The 18,799-nt window shown below is 35.5% G+C and overlaps 1 protein-coding gene across 1 annotated transcript; it reads right to left on the minus strand.

Annotated features, from left to right (window-relative positions):
* Positions 1 to 319: 319 nt before the first annotated feature.
* Positions 320 to 14,873, minus strand: LOC143357161 (luciferin 4-monooxygenase-like). The gene is made up of 8 exons (XM_076793442.1): positions 14,688 to 14,873; positions 14,449 to 14,583; positions 7,779 to 7,986; positions 5,778 to 6,256; positions 5,073 to 5,250; positions 2,215 to 2,436; positions 1,293 to 1,522; positions 320 to 593 (listed from the first exon to the last, which is right to left on the minus strand). Exons 1-8 carry the CDS (start codon positions 14,697 to 14,699, stop codon positions 432 to 434), a joined length of 1,626 nt encoding a protein of 541 aa, XP_076649557.1. The 5' UTR covers positions 14,700 to 14,873; the 3' UTR covers positions 320 to 431.
* Between the last annotated feature and the right edge of the window lie 3,926 nt (positions 14,874 to 18,799).

The raw sequence follows: 18,799 nt of genomic DNA on the forward strand, positions 1-18,799 counted from the left end.
GAACACGAAATCGCATTTTGTTTTATTTTTCATTTTCGGCTCATATTGTCATAGAGAACCACTCCTTCAATTTCCTACTATCTATAGTCGAACACCCTGTATGTATAATCAATAATATAAATTATCATTAATAGATTGCCGGTACGTATAGAAAATAAAAGCTGTCTACGTTAACTGCAAGAAATTGGACTTGAATAGGATTAGTTATTTCATTTCTAAATAATCTTAATAAGTTAATCACAATATGACGGTTTTTTAAAATAAACGCATAAAATCCTCAATCTAGTAATAAGAGTATTGAATGTAAATATACATACTGTTGACAATAACTAAAAAATACATTTTTCGAATACTTTTTCTATCATACAGTTTAGATGCGCAGTGTGCATACAAAAATTGCTAGCATTTTTGTGAAAACAATATGTAAATTGTTATGGAATTGCCATAGACTTTGCCATAGCCTTTAGGTCAATCCTCGATATTTTGCCAGTAAAGGTGTGAGGAAGTGTTGGTATAAAATGCACACCCCCACGTAGTTTATATGGATCCGGAAATTTATTCTCCACGATCAACATCAATTCTTCTGCGGTCACCTGAAAATTAAACTAATAACTACCAAAGAAATACGTAAATCGTATAATATCTGATATATCGTGTACAAGCAACATTAACATGTTAATTGTTAAATTACAACACCCGAAAAGGACAACACAATCAAAATATGTAATTTCCTTAATAAATTTAAAACTGGAAAGACAAAATATTATAAACAAATTATTATTTATCATAGTAATTTTACTTTTAACCCTCCTGCATTCTTCTACCTTCATAAAATTTAATTCATCTCAAAATATCTCACAGTAAATATTTATTTCATATAAACTTATTTTGAAATAAATATATATAAAATACTCAATCCTAGTAGATAATTATTAGATTATAATATTGTCTAACTGATAATCAGTTAGTAAACTTGATTTCAACAATTGATAAATAATCTGAATTGTAATTTAAAATTATTGACATTTTATTAATAATTATAAAAATGTTTGATTTTTCCATCGAATAATTAATATTTTAGATCAAATCATATTATAATAGAAATTGCATCTGATTTATAGAAGTCATAGTATTAATTAGTGGTGAATAAAAATTGCACCTTTAGTTACACCTTTCTATTTGAAAAGAAATCAATACTTTTCTCCAAAAGAAAGTTTCTCCTTTAACATAAAAGATAGATATTGTATATACATATACTAGATAATTGAGATATTCATAGCAGGTAATCGTACTTCTTTATCTGGCCTTTTGCTGACAAAAGCGACGGGATGTTCGTCGTCCGTAGGATGAGGTATACTAACGACTCCAACTTCGAAAACCGCCGGATGTGTTTGCAAAAGATTCTCGATTGCGGTTGGTACTATTTGATGTCCCCTATACTTAATGATATCTTTTATTCTATCGACGATGAACAACTCTCCCTCCTCATTATAGTAAGCCAGATCGCCCGTGTGCATCCAACCTAAAATGAAAATTAAAATAATCTTATTATAACTTCTGAAGATTTTCATCACGCGTTTAATTCTGCTGCGAGAGGATTTTTTAAATAAATACCGCGTTTATAGACATTACTACTAAAAAATGATTGCTCTCTAGTTTAATGAACATTTAGCTCAACTTCTTAAGTGACAAAATTGAAGACAAATAATCGGGCTTTACATGTATGCTGCAAAGTAGTACATAAATAATTCAGATCGGACGACATAAAAATAAACTGTATTGTCTTTTCTTCCCTTGGATTTGTTAAGCCACGAATATTTTAAACGATCACATATTTTCAAACTTTAATTACGATTTAAAACTTTGAATTTTCATTGCTTGCTGATACCTTCTTTTCGGAGACTAAGTCACAATAAAAAAAAATAGAATAAATAGATATACTAATTGACTAATGTACGCATAAAACTAGATTACTGTTATGCATTTCTAACGTAGAATTAAAATACTGCATCATTATTGTTTCGATTTACCGAAACCAGTTTTGAAGGAGATTCAATTATTAGATTCTTTGAGTTGCTCTGCGGTAATATAAGTTTGCATAAAATTTGACATAAGAGTCCACATTTCTTCAGTACCGTTCAATAGGAATATATAATAACAATTCAAATTTCAGGTAGGCATTTTACTATCAGTAAAAACAATATTTGTACTCACCGTCTTCGCGCATGATCTCCATTGTTGCCGTTGGATTTTTATAATATCCTTTCATCGGGTTGGCCGGCTTGGTCATGAGTTCACCCTGTTTATTTGGACCTAGAGTTTCTCCTGTCTGGATATCAATGATCTTAATCTCACAACCAGAGTTTATTGTTCCACAAGAACCGCTTGTACCACCTGGCAATTGTACTGCAACCAGTCCGCTCGTTTCTGTCATACCTAGAACGAAAGTTTATTTATTATTATAGGTCCATTTTTACACGATCTCGATTTAACTTGTTTTAAACAAAAATCCAAAACACTTTTTACACATTTTGGTTCAATGTATTGGGATTCATAAAGGGCCGATTGAAAAATGTCCGTTTGAATGTACTTCTATTAAAAAAAATCCTATTCGCGATATATTCCATAACTTCACATTTACATAAAAAATATCACTTTTGTACAGGATGATTCAGCTAAGTCTGCCACCTAAACTTCTTGTAAATTATTTAGTATATAAAAAATAATATTTAGTATATAAAAAAAAAAATATTTGAAACGAAAGTGATAGTTCCAAAAGTAGCAATACTTAGCAACAATGCAATAATTAGTTCTTTTCTGTTTTGCTTTGTTATTGAGATATAAAAGTCAAATTGTGTTCCTTTGTCATAAACGGTAAATTTTTATCTAGTGGTTGAAGAAGGAATTGAATCGCGAATAAACCACTATAATCCTTTCGTATTCGAACTTATTCGTCGAATACGCAAACGTATTAAACCATCGTATTCAACCATTTTTTGCATATACCAAATGGTTTACAAATACTTAATTTAGATGGCAGACAGCTGAATTACCCTGTACATGCGAATACATTGCGGTATAATTATTGTATGGAATACTTACTTTAGGGACTAGAGAAAGTTGAAAAACTGGTGAACACGATTAATAATGCACGTGTCTAGACAAAGAGAGAAATTTTTGAAAGAACTGTTTAGTTTCAGAGCCTGGCATGATTTTAGTTCGAGTTAGTCACAGTCTCGATAGCTGCATACGGGTACCATGAATCGTGGAGTGCCGAAGGACCTTCGACGAGAGGACGTTCGAAGGACCTTCCACTAAAGACAAGGACAAAGAGGATGATATACAGTGGCTCACGAAAGTATTCGAACGCTTACGTTTACAAATTTTAATGAATAAAATAAGATGTACTAAACTAATCTGTATAGAACAATTTGGTATCTGTAGTAAGGAGGAAGTCTCAAGATTATGTCAGTAAAATTTGAAAAGGATTCAACAGTGTAGGCAGAAGTTATGATATATTTATTAGAAACACGCGTAATAAGTGACTCACAAAAGTATTCGAACGCTGTAACGCTGTTCATATGTTTTCATCTTTCTTAGAAAGGAATGTACACATTACTACGAAATGAAAACATTAGTACGTTCAGTTGATGTTAAGGCATCGTTTCCGTAACAGCAACGTAGAACTGTGCACAGTAGTAGTTAAAATGAATACTAAAAAGTCAGAAACACAAAAGTGTGAAGGAGAAATGATACTTCGATTGCATAAGGATGGAAAATCATATAACGAGATTGCAGAAATTATAAACAGAAGTGAGTCTACAATACATTATATTATTAAAAAATCATAAAATGGAGGAACAATTGCGAACAACGCTCGATCGAAATAAAAAAAGATCCCACTGTATCCGCTCCTAAACTCACAAATATGGTAACCGATATGTTTCATAAAGAAGTTCATCTCGAATTATGTCGACGAATCTTACGAAATAATGATTTTCATGGCAGTGTACCACGAAAGAAGCCATATATTAATGCGGTAAATCGAAAGAAAGACTGGCTTTTGCAAAAGCATACCTCAATAAAGATCATTTTTTCTGGGATAAAGTCATCTTTTCGGATGAGTCTAAATTTAACATCTTTGCCTCAGATGGTCAAAATTATGTTTGGAGCAAACGAAATACGGAATTGGAAATTAAAAATTTACACCAAACAGTGAAACACGGAGGTGGATCGGTTATGGTGTGGGGGTGCATGGCAGCAAGTGGCACCGGAAATTTGGTATTCATTGATGGAATACTCGATAAATATAAGTATTTAAATATTTTAAGGAACAACCTTAAAGAAAATGCCCGCAAATTAGGATTATTGGAAGACTTCCACTTCCAACAAAATAACAATCCCAAGCGTACTGCAGGAATTGTGAAAGAATGGATCATATATAACACACGACATATGTTAACTACTCCACCGCAAAGTCCAGACATAAATCCAATTGAAAATTTATGGGCTGAAATCGGAAAAAGATTAAATAAATATCAAATAACTTCAAAGGAGGTATTGAAACAAAAAATCATAGAAGTATAGAATTCCATTCAGTGTACTTTTACAAAATCATTGGTTTATAGTATGGAACGTCGATTGAGACACATCGTTACTGCTAAAGGTGGTCCAATAAAATATTAACATTAAATAATTTAATAATATATGTAGCGTTCGATTACGTTTGTGAGTCACTTATTATGCGTGTTTCTAATAAATATATCATAACTTCTGCCTACGTTGTTGAATCCTTTTATAATTTTACTGACATAATCTTGAGACTTACCCCTTACTGTAGATACCAAATTGTTCTATACAGATTAGTTTAGTACATCTTATTCTATTCATTAAAATTTGTAAACGTAAGCGTTCGAATACTTTCCTGAGCCACTGTAAGTAGACGGGACAATGGAGATCTAGAAGTTGTCAGTTAGGAGTCCAGACGTCACTCTGTCAGTTGTCCGTTCTTAAAATAAAACCCTTACAACAAATATCGCGTGTTCACTGAACCAGACCTTAACCACACTTACCATAAAGTTGTAACACTGATGTATCTGGTAAATGTTTTTGCAACGCATCATGTGATTCTTGTTTCAACGTAGCACCACCAATCATGAGGAATTTTAGGTTCGAAAGATCATAGTTCGATAAACCCTTGTACCTAACGAATCGGTTGGCCATACTGGTGCTCAACATTAACCACGAAACCTGCGGCACAATAATTAATAAATTAGAAATCAGCTAATACGATGAAATTAAACGGAACCTAAAATGTGAGAACATATTTTTTTAAATTCCACATTCTACGTTTCGAATAAAACCTGCTAGAAAGTTTCCTAATTTTTTCGATCCCTGGTAGATAATACGTTCAAATAGCAAAACGATTGGTGACTCGAACATTTAGACAAATGATGTTTTGACATAGCAGAAATCCTGCTGAAATAATGAAACAGAAATTGAATAAGTGTCTAGTAGAAAGGCATGTATGTCGTGCTTCGTGCAATTTGCAGGAAGATGTAAAAAGAATTCGTTGCTCCATGCAGCAATGAAAGAATTGGACAGTGTAACATTCTACTATAGTTACAACATAAAACCGCTAGTACCATTGTTAGGTACTAACAGCTTCGTGAAAATAATTTTAGATTCACATTGGCATTCATTGCACGTAAAAATCCATTTTCGAAAATTTGTAATGTACATCATTCTTCTAGACACTTAATCAATTAATCAAGTACCTTGTATTTCTCCAAAATCTCGCACACTTTCTGTGGCTGGAATTCCGGAGGGATTATTTTCGTGACCCTGCTCGTGATAGCCAGGAAACTGAGAAACAATCCACTAATCCAATACAAAGAACTGAACCACAATGGTATTTTATCGCTCATGCGCAATTGAGGCGATTGATTTAATGCATTTAAGAGCGTTCTATGAGTTAGTTCCACGCCCTTCGGCAAACCCGTGGTCCCGGAAGAGCAAAGTATGAACGCCGTGTCACTGAGATCCTCGATTTCCTGACACCGAAAGTTAGCCACCTCGGGTTTACTGTGACCTTGTAGAACATCCGAGAAGGATACAGTACCGGGATATTCGCCGAACGTGACGACCTTCGCCTCCAAATCTTCGATTTTCGCTGCATCCAGAATAACCCTCACCGATTTCTCATTTGCGAAAATCACTTTCGGCTCGGTTAATCTCATGAAATAACCAGCAAGATCTACAAATACGTGCAATCAGCATCATAATAATGTAAAACAAGACCTGTACAAACATTGCTTGCGTACTACATAATATCACCATTACGTATAATTACAGTAAATTCTTATTACGAGTCAGTGCCAACCTTACACTTTGGAGTCAGTGGAACTACCCACACCACCGAGGTGAGTGGCCGAAGCTCGAGAGCCATCGCTGCCATAACATTGTCGGCTATATCGGTGTGAGACCAGAGGACTACTACTAATCCAATTACAAATTTCTTTATTTTCCGTTATTTTTATGAAACTTTCACTAACATATTCGTCACATTTTGCTGATTAAAATGAAACCAAATATGATAAAATTCCGATGATATTTACTTGTGTAATGAACGATGGAAGTCTTCCCATAACAATTACATTAACGGAAAATTAGTGTAAATGTGATCCGATTTATACCGCGTTTGGTATTATTTTAATCAGTATAATGCCGCCAATATATTGGTGAAAGTCTCATAAGAAAAATAATTAATAATAAAGAAGTTAAATTTTTGTCGCGGCGGCCGCAACTCTCCGCGTCTCTTTCTTTCCCATAAGCTGTCTTCTCTGCGTTCGAAAATTTCGTCGCTCATTACACAAGTAAATATCATCGGGCTTATATCATATTTGACTTCATTTTAATCAGAAAAATGCCACGAATATGTTAGTGAATGTTTTATAAAAAAATAACGAAAAATAAAGAAGTTTATAATTGGATTAGTAGTCTTCTGGTCTCACACCGATATAGCCGACAATGTTGTGGCACACTCCTCGGCGGCGACGGCTTCCGAGCTTCGCTGTCGCTTAGTGGCCATAGGTTTTTTATGACTTATAGACGGATATGACTCTTAGGTTTCCAGCGTGCCCTGTGTATTTCAAATGCGACGCTCGGCGAGAACCTCCGATTTCGTATAAGGGTCAGTAAAAAGAACGGCGGGACTGACTCGTAATGAGAATTTACTGTAGACGATACAATGTGCAGTGACTCATATAAATAAAGAAGAGTAGTGTCTATTGGATAAATTATGAAATTCAAAATTGAATGACTTTTTTCAAACTTTCTGGAATCTTATGGGCGTCTGTATTAACTCTGTTTTAGATAATTAAAAAAAGGCAAAATATTTTTTAGTATGGGAAAATTCAGATTACTTTTTTGTTAACGTAAACGTACAGTACATCTGTATACATACATAAATCTCTATCGAGATTTTCTAAATGTAAACACAAAATTATCTAATTTACATAATCAATTATTTGTATATTAATGTTATTGTTTCGTATCAATTATGCTATTAACTCGAGAATATAAAATGTGGTATGTATGCTTCAATGCCATATTGTTAATTTGGAGTACCACAGATGAAATATAATTTGGAATATTCCAGTGACTGCATAATTATAAACGTTAGTAAGCAAAAAACAGCATGAATAAGAACAGACACTCCTAAGGAAGACATTGTTACATACAGTGCAACAATGTTAAAAGTGTAGTCCAATTCTTACTAGTATTAACTCCATCATCCCAAGGATTGATTATTGCCCCGATAAAAACGGCGGCGATGCACGGAATAAAGCTATCGAGGTGATTGTGTGTTGAAATTGCAACAATGTCTCCTTTGCCCACTCCTTCTTTTTTTAACCAGAGAGCGCATTTCACCGAACGATCCAGCATATTCGCGTATGTATCTTCTTCTCCTGTGATGACATCCACCTGTAACATTCGATCAGAGTTGTGCAAAAGTACAATTGAATTACTCCATAAATTATAACTACAAAACAGAATACAACTTCGTGTATGTCAACGAAGTTTCAGTGAACGATTTTATTGATATCTTAATTCTTTGAATTTTTATAGATATTCACATTTGGTTTTCTTCAGCGAAACATACAATTTTGTCTTTAACCCCTTGCCGTGCGATTTTCGTCACGCGCTACAACGATTAGAATTTTTTATTACCAATATTTTCACGAAAGACAAAAATGAATTTATACCTATTGTACGCCTACATTGATTTTAATGCTTAAATTTTGGTTAGAAAATAGGAGAATTTTATTATGTTTTGAAAGAAAGGAATTCTGCTCATTATTTATATTATTATATTCTACATAGGACGAATCATTTAAGACGGTGAAAATATTTCCGTTGTAATATACAATGTGTTTAAAATAATCGTTCAAGATTCAAATAGTAGATACATGGGACATGCCATTTATTTTCGAAATAAATGGTCAGGAAATTTTTAGACGAACAAGGATTACTTGGGATTTGGTAGCAAAACGTGGTTAGCACATGAAAATATTGGTACATTTTGATTAATACCCGGACTCCAGGTATTACATATCTCAGAACCAGTGTCGCCAGACAGAGGAAATGGAGGGGAAATGGAGGGGAAATGGAGGGGAATACAGTTACCCTCTCTCTGCCATTACGCCACGTGACCAGTCCGTGGCGGAAGCGTGGGGATGCTCGTCGTCATGGAAGGGGTAAGGTGGAGAAGACTGGTCTCGCTGACCATGGCGTTGTCGACAGAATTCTATGCCGTTGGAATGCATAAATAATTCTATGCCGGCTATTATTATATAAAATGTGTTTTAAATTGCAACGTAAGTAATGTTTTGAATTTGGTGCTTCAGAATGACTTTTGTAATAACCTAACATACAAACAGTATTGCACTCCTATGAATTGTAAGAATATGAAACGCACATAATCTCACTAATCGTTTTCAATTATTGCTCCGTCATCGCTACAAAGTTCATATCCTAATGACTCCAATGTACAACTCTGTGTACAACTCATCTGTTTCATAAGACAAGTTCACTTTGAAACCTTTCCGTACATAACTAATTGTTCATGTCTATTATGAGTAGACTACGGAGTTTACGCATTCATGACAACAGTGAGTAGATCAGACACAAAACAGCAAAAACATTTAAAGATTCTGATAATCTTATTGTACATTTCAGCTCATTAAGATTGTTGTAACTTCTGTGTCTTACAAGTACTACGGACAATTTTCATTTTGCATAAAAATGCGTCTACTTATAACTAACATAAACCTTTCAAAACATATTAAATTAGAGGCTTAGATAAAAATGTCGTAAGAAACGATCTTTACTATTTTCTTCGCAATGTCTACCAATCATAATTTTCTAAACAAATTCTTTTTTATCTAGACATCATCTAGTAAACTAATCTTTCTAGCATCTAAAATAAAATCAAGTGGTATGATGCAATTTTTCAAAAATTATACTGTTTTAAAAGATGTACGGAAATTTGCTTAACTAATTCTATGTACATATATACATTTAGAGAAATTAAAAGAAATAAGAGTAGAATGTACACTGATATTCGAATTATTTTTGGTCAGTCTTTTTACATCCGGAAAATTTTACATGATGATCTTCCTAACCAACAATGGTTGAGCATCTCGTGACTCACAACATTTATAGCAATCTCAGTGATAAGCACGGATTTACACAAAAGTTACGACACAGTGTACGAGACTGATTACACCCATGCACATGGTTGTTGAAAACATAGGTGAAGAACTAAAATTATTCTAAATGCACTGAAAATATTCCGATGGCTTTAAGATCGTCACCAACGATACTTTTGTTAGTGTATAAAAGAAAACAATATGACTTTGCACAATATCATAATTCGAAAATAGCTTGATATATTAAAAATACAAAAATCTGAGAATTTATTTTTATTGTATTTTAAGAATAACACTATTCTACTAATTGGAACGTTGCAACAAATAGTTATATTATTATTGTGTTCAAAAGGATATCTTTGCAAAACTGTTCAGACCTTCTTTTTAAACTGTGGCTGGTATTATTTCATTATGCTTCCTAAATGATAAGAAAGCAATTACGAGATTCAAAGATATTTAAGTCTTAACTTTCCTTCGGTAAGTAGTACATGTTTGAGTAGAGCTATAAATATAGTAGTTAGTTAAGCATTTAGTGCTTACTTGGCACTTTTCTGAAGTGTGATCGCGAAAAGAACAACGTCACGTAAAGTACAATTATATTTAATACATACTGTTCGTGCGTTATCATTTGATGATAAGATAATTTTAAGGTGAATAAAAATAGAAAAACAGAAAAGAGATATTTTATTCAGATACATCCTCTTAACGCACTAGCATGGCCACGGCTACAATCACGGCTGGCCGCACGGTGACGAACATGAATGTACCAACGCCAGCCGTGGCTAGTGCGAGTTTGGATTAATAACCAAAGTTCAAGATGAGGCCTGACGTAACTTTGTTAATTAGGCACTTGAAGGCCTGAAGGTGTAATGATATAATCATTGTCAGCGATATAAATATACACATGGAACTCTCCATGCTATCAATTATTTCTAAGACCTTGAATTTCCTACTCATCGAAGAAGACAACTCAAGTCGAAAGAACGACAATGATTCCAAACATATCTTATAAATAAGTCGTATATTGTTATTATAAAATTAGATGAAATTGTACGTTAATCGTTAGTCTGTAGATTTTTATGTACACTAAAAATTGTCCAAGTCAATTAGTAAAAAGTAGAAATTGCATAAAAATGAATGTTTTAGATGAATCTAAAATAGTTTCACGATATTGTTATTATCATAAATTTACGAAATCCGCAGTCCATTAACCATGTATGGACCACGATGATTGTCAACTAGGAAGACATTTTACAATTAACAAAATTAAACTTTATATTAACCCTTTCGAGACGGTATTTTTTCAAATATAGGTTCCCATATAACATGAGAAAAAATCTGTTTAAGTTGCAGTAAATTGCAGAATAAATGTATAAAAGATTGTTTAAAAAGATTGAGCACTGACTGCTATAGAAGATGCATATACAGGGTGTCCGTCTATAAATGTCCCAGCAAATATTTCGTAACTGGTTGAAGTTACAAGAAAGTTTAATAAGACAAAGCACGGTTTTAAGTCTTTTACAATGTGCATGTAAACTGTTCTTTTTTACTCGTGACCTTTGCGAGTTATAAAGGCCACCATGGTTTTTTTAAATTCATACCCCCATTTTTTTACACATTTATGAAGTAGAAGTCATTTAAAATCAAAATCATATTAGGTAAAAAATTGATATTACGCATTGTTTACGAGATGATCGGCATTTGAGGTATCGAAGAATTAACTGGATTGTAAGTATTTTTGAATTTGATTTGGAATGTCAAAGGGGTTGAGAAAGCATACAAATAATTTTTTTATGAAACATTTATCATTAATTCATAAATTGCTCGAAACTTGTACCATCATGATCGATACAGTATACAACACTTTTATGTAATGCTTTCAATAGCTATAGTTATCTTGTTACATAAGTTTTCTACATTTTCCGGAACAGTAACGTAGACAGTGTCTTTAATGTATGAGGAAGAAGTCACAAGGTGTTAAATCACCTTGGGTGATCTGTCATTCAAAATATTGACTACAGCACGCGTATTGTGTGCACAATATCTTCTTCAGAAAATGAATATCATTGCGATAATTTAATCGAAGCCAATAACAGAATGTTAATCTGCGATCTGCGTCTCCTTCGCATAAAGATTGTACTGAATTGTCACGATACGGTTACAATTTATGCTTTTTTAATATAGCATGCACGTTAGTGTCTACGCCCTTGCCTTGTTAATGATCCATTCAGACGTAAATTATCTTCAATTCGTCTAAACATACAACTATTTGGTATTCTTCATTCTGGATACTTTTGTTGGTATAATAATTGTGCTTCATTACTATTACGACCACTTAAGATCCGTCTTGGTAGATCCGATGAGTCTTAAGTCTGCGATTAAACTTGTCACATTTTTTGCTCTGTATTATCGATATTATGAATTCTGATGCCAGCAACGTGCTTCAAGTTTTTAGCTTTATTTCTCAATTTGTAGCTGGAGATATTTTCCAGCGCGTGCTACTTTCGATTTCATCCAGAAAACTCATACAGTGGCATAAATATGCTTGGATTCCACGGCCTGCACATCGTCAATTTTTGACCTACTTCTAACGCTTATATTACCAAATATCTGCATAATCTCGTCAGCTCATCACCAGCGCGCACTAGATTGAACCTTTCTCTTTCGAATGAGCCTTTTCCGAGCGAAAAATATTCTCATATAAGGACCAAAAGTTGAGTCACGTAAAACCATTTTTCGCCTATTTTTGTCGGTAATGTGGTCAATAATGTCACTCAACCTTATCGCGAATCTACGGAGTCTAGGCTTTTAAATTCCACATTTCAAGCATATCACACTTTTCAGCAATTGAAAACATCTTTATTTTGTGATATTCAATATGATACACATTCGTTGAATACATGTAGATGATTAACATGTCTACCTGTAAGCTACTTCCAAATATTTACTTTACAACCAGCAGTTCACCGAATTGAAGGTTATTATGTTAGACGTAAGAGGTTTCAAAATATTATCTGATAAATAAGTACCGTTTTCCAAATTATGGTATGGAAAGTCGACATAACACGCATACTCTAATTCGATGATCATCGATACGAAAATTGCACACAATTTTTCAAGAATACTTATACGATTTTCTGCATTACCAATTTTTGTTAAAACAACATTCTCCGACGAGATAGTGCTGCAGCACACATTACGTATGTTGTGGTCATCTTTTTGAACGATAGCCTTTCTGTATCGACCATGATGGTACAAGTTTTGAGCAATTTATGACTTAATAATAAATGTTTCAGAAAACAATTATTTGTATACTTCCTCAACCTCTTTGACATTCCAAATCAAATTCAGAAACTTAAAAATTGATGTACGATTTTTTTTTTAGTCGTTCGATCGAGATTAGAATGAGAGGAGTGCCGCCAATTTTATAGTAGTATAAATTACACTATACACAACCGGCTTTACATAACCAAATTTATTTAACCAAATTTCGTTTTTGTTCCATAAAACTGTGAAAACAATCGTACATCAAGTTTCATTCGCGAAAAAAAAATTTTTGAAAGTTTTTCGAGTCGTTTAAATTTGCAGCATTTTTGAGGTGAAATGGGTCTTCAGTATCCTACCTGCTACATCGTGTAAAAACATCTTAGAGGAAAATAAATACCGGGAAATGGAAACCGGGCGTTACTACCTAATTTCTAAGTTGAATTTGGGGCTTGTGTCGTTGGGCCAACTGGTAACCTTACGATTATGCAGTGCCAACTTGCAGGTGTGTCCCACCATTCTCGTGCTGCAGATCGTGCAGTTCCGAGACCCATATAGGCTTCTACCAAGACTATCTTTATGTTCGTCTAAACTTGGCTGTCCGAGGATCCCCCTTCCTTCCCTTCTGTCTTTCTCATTTGCGCAAGGCTGTCGTTTCCCTTACGAGTGAGTGTGTTTGTGAGAGCGAGAGCGAGAGCGAGAGAGCGAGAGAGAGAGAGAGAGAGAGAGAGAGAGAGAGAGAGAGAGAAAGAGATCGCGCGTAGCTATCGTTCGTAAGATATTGCGGTGATTGACCCTTAATTTTGAGAACCCGGCTACCGTTTCTCGAACTACTCTGCAGTGCTGTATAGTAGCGTACAGAATATGTAAATACACAGTCACATGTTTATATGACGACACTTGGGAACCACCCACTTTGTCGAAGTCGATAATCAGCCATGAGTCAATCATCAGCATCATCCTCCATCGAGTAACCCAGACCTAACCAAAATTCATTTAAAAGCTGTACAAACCTAACCCTACGTGGGGTAACAATCTACAAATGGGATTGTTTACCAATTTTGACAAGTTTCAAATATGTTATCTGGGATGTGATTCTAAACAACTTTTCCCAGATATTTGTAAAAACTGTTATGTCGGCTACAGCGAACTCTGTCTTTTTAAACGAAGTTTGGTTAGGTCTGGGTTGAATTTTCAGGGAAGGTTAGGCTAAAACACGTGTTCGGTTAATTAAAAAGGGCAGAATTCTCTGTAGTGGATTAAAATAATTTAAGGATCCCAATCTATTATTTTCATATTGTTAAAATTATTGAAGTAAAAATGAAATGCCTGTTTCGCTCCAGTCTCCTGCTATTGTCGCAGACAATTTTTATTTAGCATAAAAATTCGGAGTCCAATGCTGACACGAACGCGAGACAGTTTACACATTTAAGTCGAAGAGTTTGACAGTTAAACTATCCACTGATCATACCTGTCCTATGAAACTCGGATCTTTCTTCAGCGTGTCGTATAACAGGTCTCCACTGGATCCATATTCGGAACTGTACCTCATCTTTTTCCCTATGAGCACATTGTTTTCAATAGTGAATTCCTTCTCGGTTGGCTTCTGCGAGCAACAATATAGTCAAACATTATTTAAAGCACATTCTTCCACAAACAACTTGAATATCGTCTTTGTGGTTGTGATCACCGGCAGACCAGATGCCTTACATTTTCTTCCATGCTGATCTTCGACGTGAGGAAGAGACTGACATCACACGACTGACATTCGATGCGAATTTTCTCAACCTAGACGGTCTTGAACGAGAACTGTTATACTGGGTCCACACTGCTGTTCGCGAACTGTTAAGCGCACTGTGGATCAAGTCCATGTGTGGATCCACATTAGACGGCCGCGCCTCCCCCCATCACGGAGTGGCAAACAGTACAGTGCAGTGAGTAGATCCATCACTGATACTCATTGAATGTGTACCGTTACTGGCTTGCGGACCGTGACTCCGCATACCGGTTTCCATACAAGTGGGAAAATAGAATATTGTATTTGTTGTTTAAACGAAATCGTCAAGGAATAAATATACAGGGTGAGTCACCAAACGCCTTTTCTGCCCTTGACCTTGAACGACCTTGGACTAATTATAGTCACTGAATTCCTAATGAAAGGGACTATCATTGTAGGTGTTTAAAAAAGGGTGGTTCCATTTAAAAAAGTCAAGGTGACCTTGATATCTCCAAAAAAATGACATAAAAGCAACATTTTTTTTGCATCGTGTCAGCCCCATTGTACCATTCAACTTTATCCTTACCATATTTTACGTATCTTTAGAAACAACAAAGATATTTGAGGTGCTAACATTTGGTGACTCGCCCTGTATAATCAAAGTATGTTCCCAGGAAGACGACACCAAGTCCCTTGCATTTCAGAAACGGGCATTTTCCGAATTTTGGAGAACGACCATTAAAACGAAATAGCGCACCCGGTTGAACCGAACGTCCAATCTTTCATTTGATATTTCTTATTCACCAAGCACGTCTAAACACGTCCACGAAGAAGTTTTTCCACATTTGAATAAAATTTTGGCGATGAAATTAAAAACTATTTTGAAAATTTATCTTCCGAATTTATTATTTTCCGCAATTATCATGCGATATAGTGGAATAGGCCTACAGGGGATACCACTGGCAAAGAAAAAACGAATTGATAACAGTACCTCCGCGGTAATATGGAAACCTATGATACGGGGGTCGCCCGGCGGCATGCGCAGTTCATACGGCACGTGCCTGAGCTGGCTTGAAAACTATGGCCGTCACGAGGAGCGACACGCGCAGCCGAGAAAAGGGGGCATAACCCTCGTAAACTGACCGAAGTGTGCAGTTCTTGCTGACCTCTAACCTAACTCGACCGTAGCGTGAACCCGGACTAACATTGGAGCTCGGACTAACATCAATTGTAGCAGCGACACAAATGCAAATACACACTGCTAATTTGGTACTGATAATATTTACACCTCCCTCGAATAATACCGAGGCGAACAGAGCCAAAAAGTTCCCCCACTCTAAAGCCATTTTTACTTATTTTTAATGAAATTTTACCAACATATTTGTGACATTTTTCTCGTTAAAGTAACATCAAACAAGATCTAACTTGACCCATATTGACTGTACATGTGAAACATAATGTATCACTTCAGAAATCTGTTGGGAATGGTTTCATAGCAAAAAACGAAGAATAAAAACGCTTTCATTAATATTGCTCTATGAATACGCTCCTAGGCAGGTATTATCGTTCCAGCATGCCTCGAACGCTCACGCTCAGTCTTCTATTTACATTGCTAAGATCGTACACTAGACACGATTTTAAGAGAGCTCCTCGTGTAACTAGTTTGATAAATGAAAAATATTTGTTGTTTAAATAAACAGCTTAACATGTCGAAAATATGTTTTCAAAAAATTAGACTAGAATTTTGCAAATTAAGGGAGCTACAGCTCGTTGGAGCATGGCACCACCCGCAGATATGCCGCAATATAATACTGATAAAGCTTAATATTAATCGTTTGAGTCCCAAGCAACGCGATCGCGAAAAGTCGAAAAGTCTCAGTACATTTCGAACGCTATCGACAATGGAACGCTGACAATGCAGTCACTGACTGTCGAAGTAACGCGCTCAACTTCACTGACGCACTTACATCACATAGCTGCTTCTTTAAATGTAAATAATACACTTAAATATTTTGTATTTCACTGTTATCGCGCCGCTTAGGCCTCTTCGCAATCGATAAAGACAAGCGCTATCGCGCTGTTCAGCGTTTTTCGACCATGTTTTTCCAATGACCCCTGGGACTCAAACGGTTAAAGGTCAATGCATATCTCACAGGCCGGCAAACCTGATGATTTTTCCCAGTTTACGCATTCTTGGGGTCCGGGACAGCGACTTAAGAGAGTTCGAGAGGCTGGGAACAAAGGCAGAGCGTGTCCTCTGCTACCAGAACCCCAGGGGTTCGAAGGCCAATGCTAGAGCCATCAGGCTGGCCTGAGAATATTCTCGTCGAGAATGAACCTGCTGTATTGATTTAAAAAGCTATCGACCAGAACTTTTCAGAGTTCGTCGTGGTAATAGATGGAGAATACGCTGTTAAGGAATTTAATCGTTATAATAAACAAAATAACAATTTATTACTATGCTAACAAACCTATCCCCACCTCAGCCGCGCCTGTAGGCCCAATGTTTTGACGTCGAACGTCACACACTACATAGTACGTGTGACCACTGTAGCCAATATTTCGAATACAGCCGAAAATGTGTGTGAAACGAGGCCTGCCTCTTCCACGCTGAACCAATCGGCCGCGCATTCGTATCAATACAATGTCACCACTTCGAACCCATACGAAATGGCGTCTTTCCACCCCCTACAATCGCGTAATAGTGGGCGGTAACAGTTTAATATCCTTAGCCCACTGCTACAATCCACAGCTTACGTCAATTATCATGGAATTAATCATACGGGAATGTCTTGGTAAAAATAGTATCTATTGTTATGTTTTCCGAGTAGGAGGTGCGATATTACGATTTAGTATGAGGAAGTCAGCACGTGTTGACCGTGTGTTTTCCTTCGTGTTTTCGTCGGACGGTGGCCATAAAGTCATTAAAACTCGCCGTAGAAACTAATTATTACGCTAGCCTCATTTTTAGAGTTGACCAACATCTGACCTTGCCCGTCATAAAATTGATGGCTTGGGCTAACCGAACGGTACAACACCTTCTACCTGCATTTTATCGCCTTGCGTACCATACATACCTAAGCAGGTAATTTTGCTTGTAAATGAAAAACACATATTGCTATTGAGTCATTGGGAAACAAGAATGGACAGGTTACCTGAAAGATGGCAACAAGTCCTTACAAATAATGGAAATTATATCATTGAATAATATTAAACATGTATTTTTATAAATTGATTCAAATGTTTTCTTTAAAATACGGCAGAACTTTCCCTCCAATCTAATATATTTTTATAACAGTTTCAAGTACCCAATATTTGCAATTTTTGATGCTCCGCGAATTAAAAAACGGAATTTCAAACAGGAAGAATCGTAGAATACGACCATATTTTTAAAAATATTTTTACACTTTAACCGGTGGTAAAATTTGCAGAACAAAGATGTTGAAAATGAAGCAAAAACCTCCGTTAACAAAACATCATAAAGAGCAGCGATTAACATTTGCAAAAGAACGTATTCACTGGAAGAAGAAATGAAGACGTATTTTATTTACGGTCGAAAAGAAGTTCAATATGGACGGCCCAGATGGATTTTCATTCTATTACCACGACGTAAGAAAAGAAAGAATTGTGAAAAAACGAAGACAAATGGGTGGGGGTGGTGTGATGATCAGGACCGGAATTGGATACAAAGGTAAAACAGATGTACAGTTTCGTGAAGGAAAAATGAATAGTCAGAAATATATAAATCTAATCTCGCAATAAATTAACGAGCATGCACAACGAATTACCAAAGGTAAATTTATTTTTCAACATGACAATGCTGCCATTCACCGAGCTAAGGTCGTAGAACAATTTTTTCAAAGAGAAAATGTATCAGTTATGCCATGGCCTGCACGCTCCCCGGACCGGAATATTATTGAAAATTGTTGGGGAGAACTCGCACGAGCTGTATACAAGAATGGAAAACAGTACGATAATATTCAACAATTAAAAGAAGCTATGAAGGTAAAATGGGGTAATTTGTCGCAAGATGCAATTAAAAAGCTACATAAATCCTTACCAAATCGGATGCTCGAAGTAGTAGAAAATAAAGGCGGATACACCC

This window comes from Halictus rubicundus, chromosome 9 (assembly GCF_050948215.1).
Source record: "Halictus rubicundus isolate RS-2024b chromosome 9, iyHalRubi1_principal, whole genome shotgun sequence".
Lineage (NCBI taxonomy): Eukaryota > Metazoa > Arthropoda > Insecta > Hymenoptera > Halictidae > Halictus > Halictus rubicundus.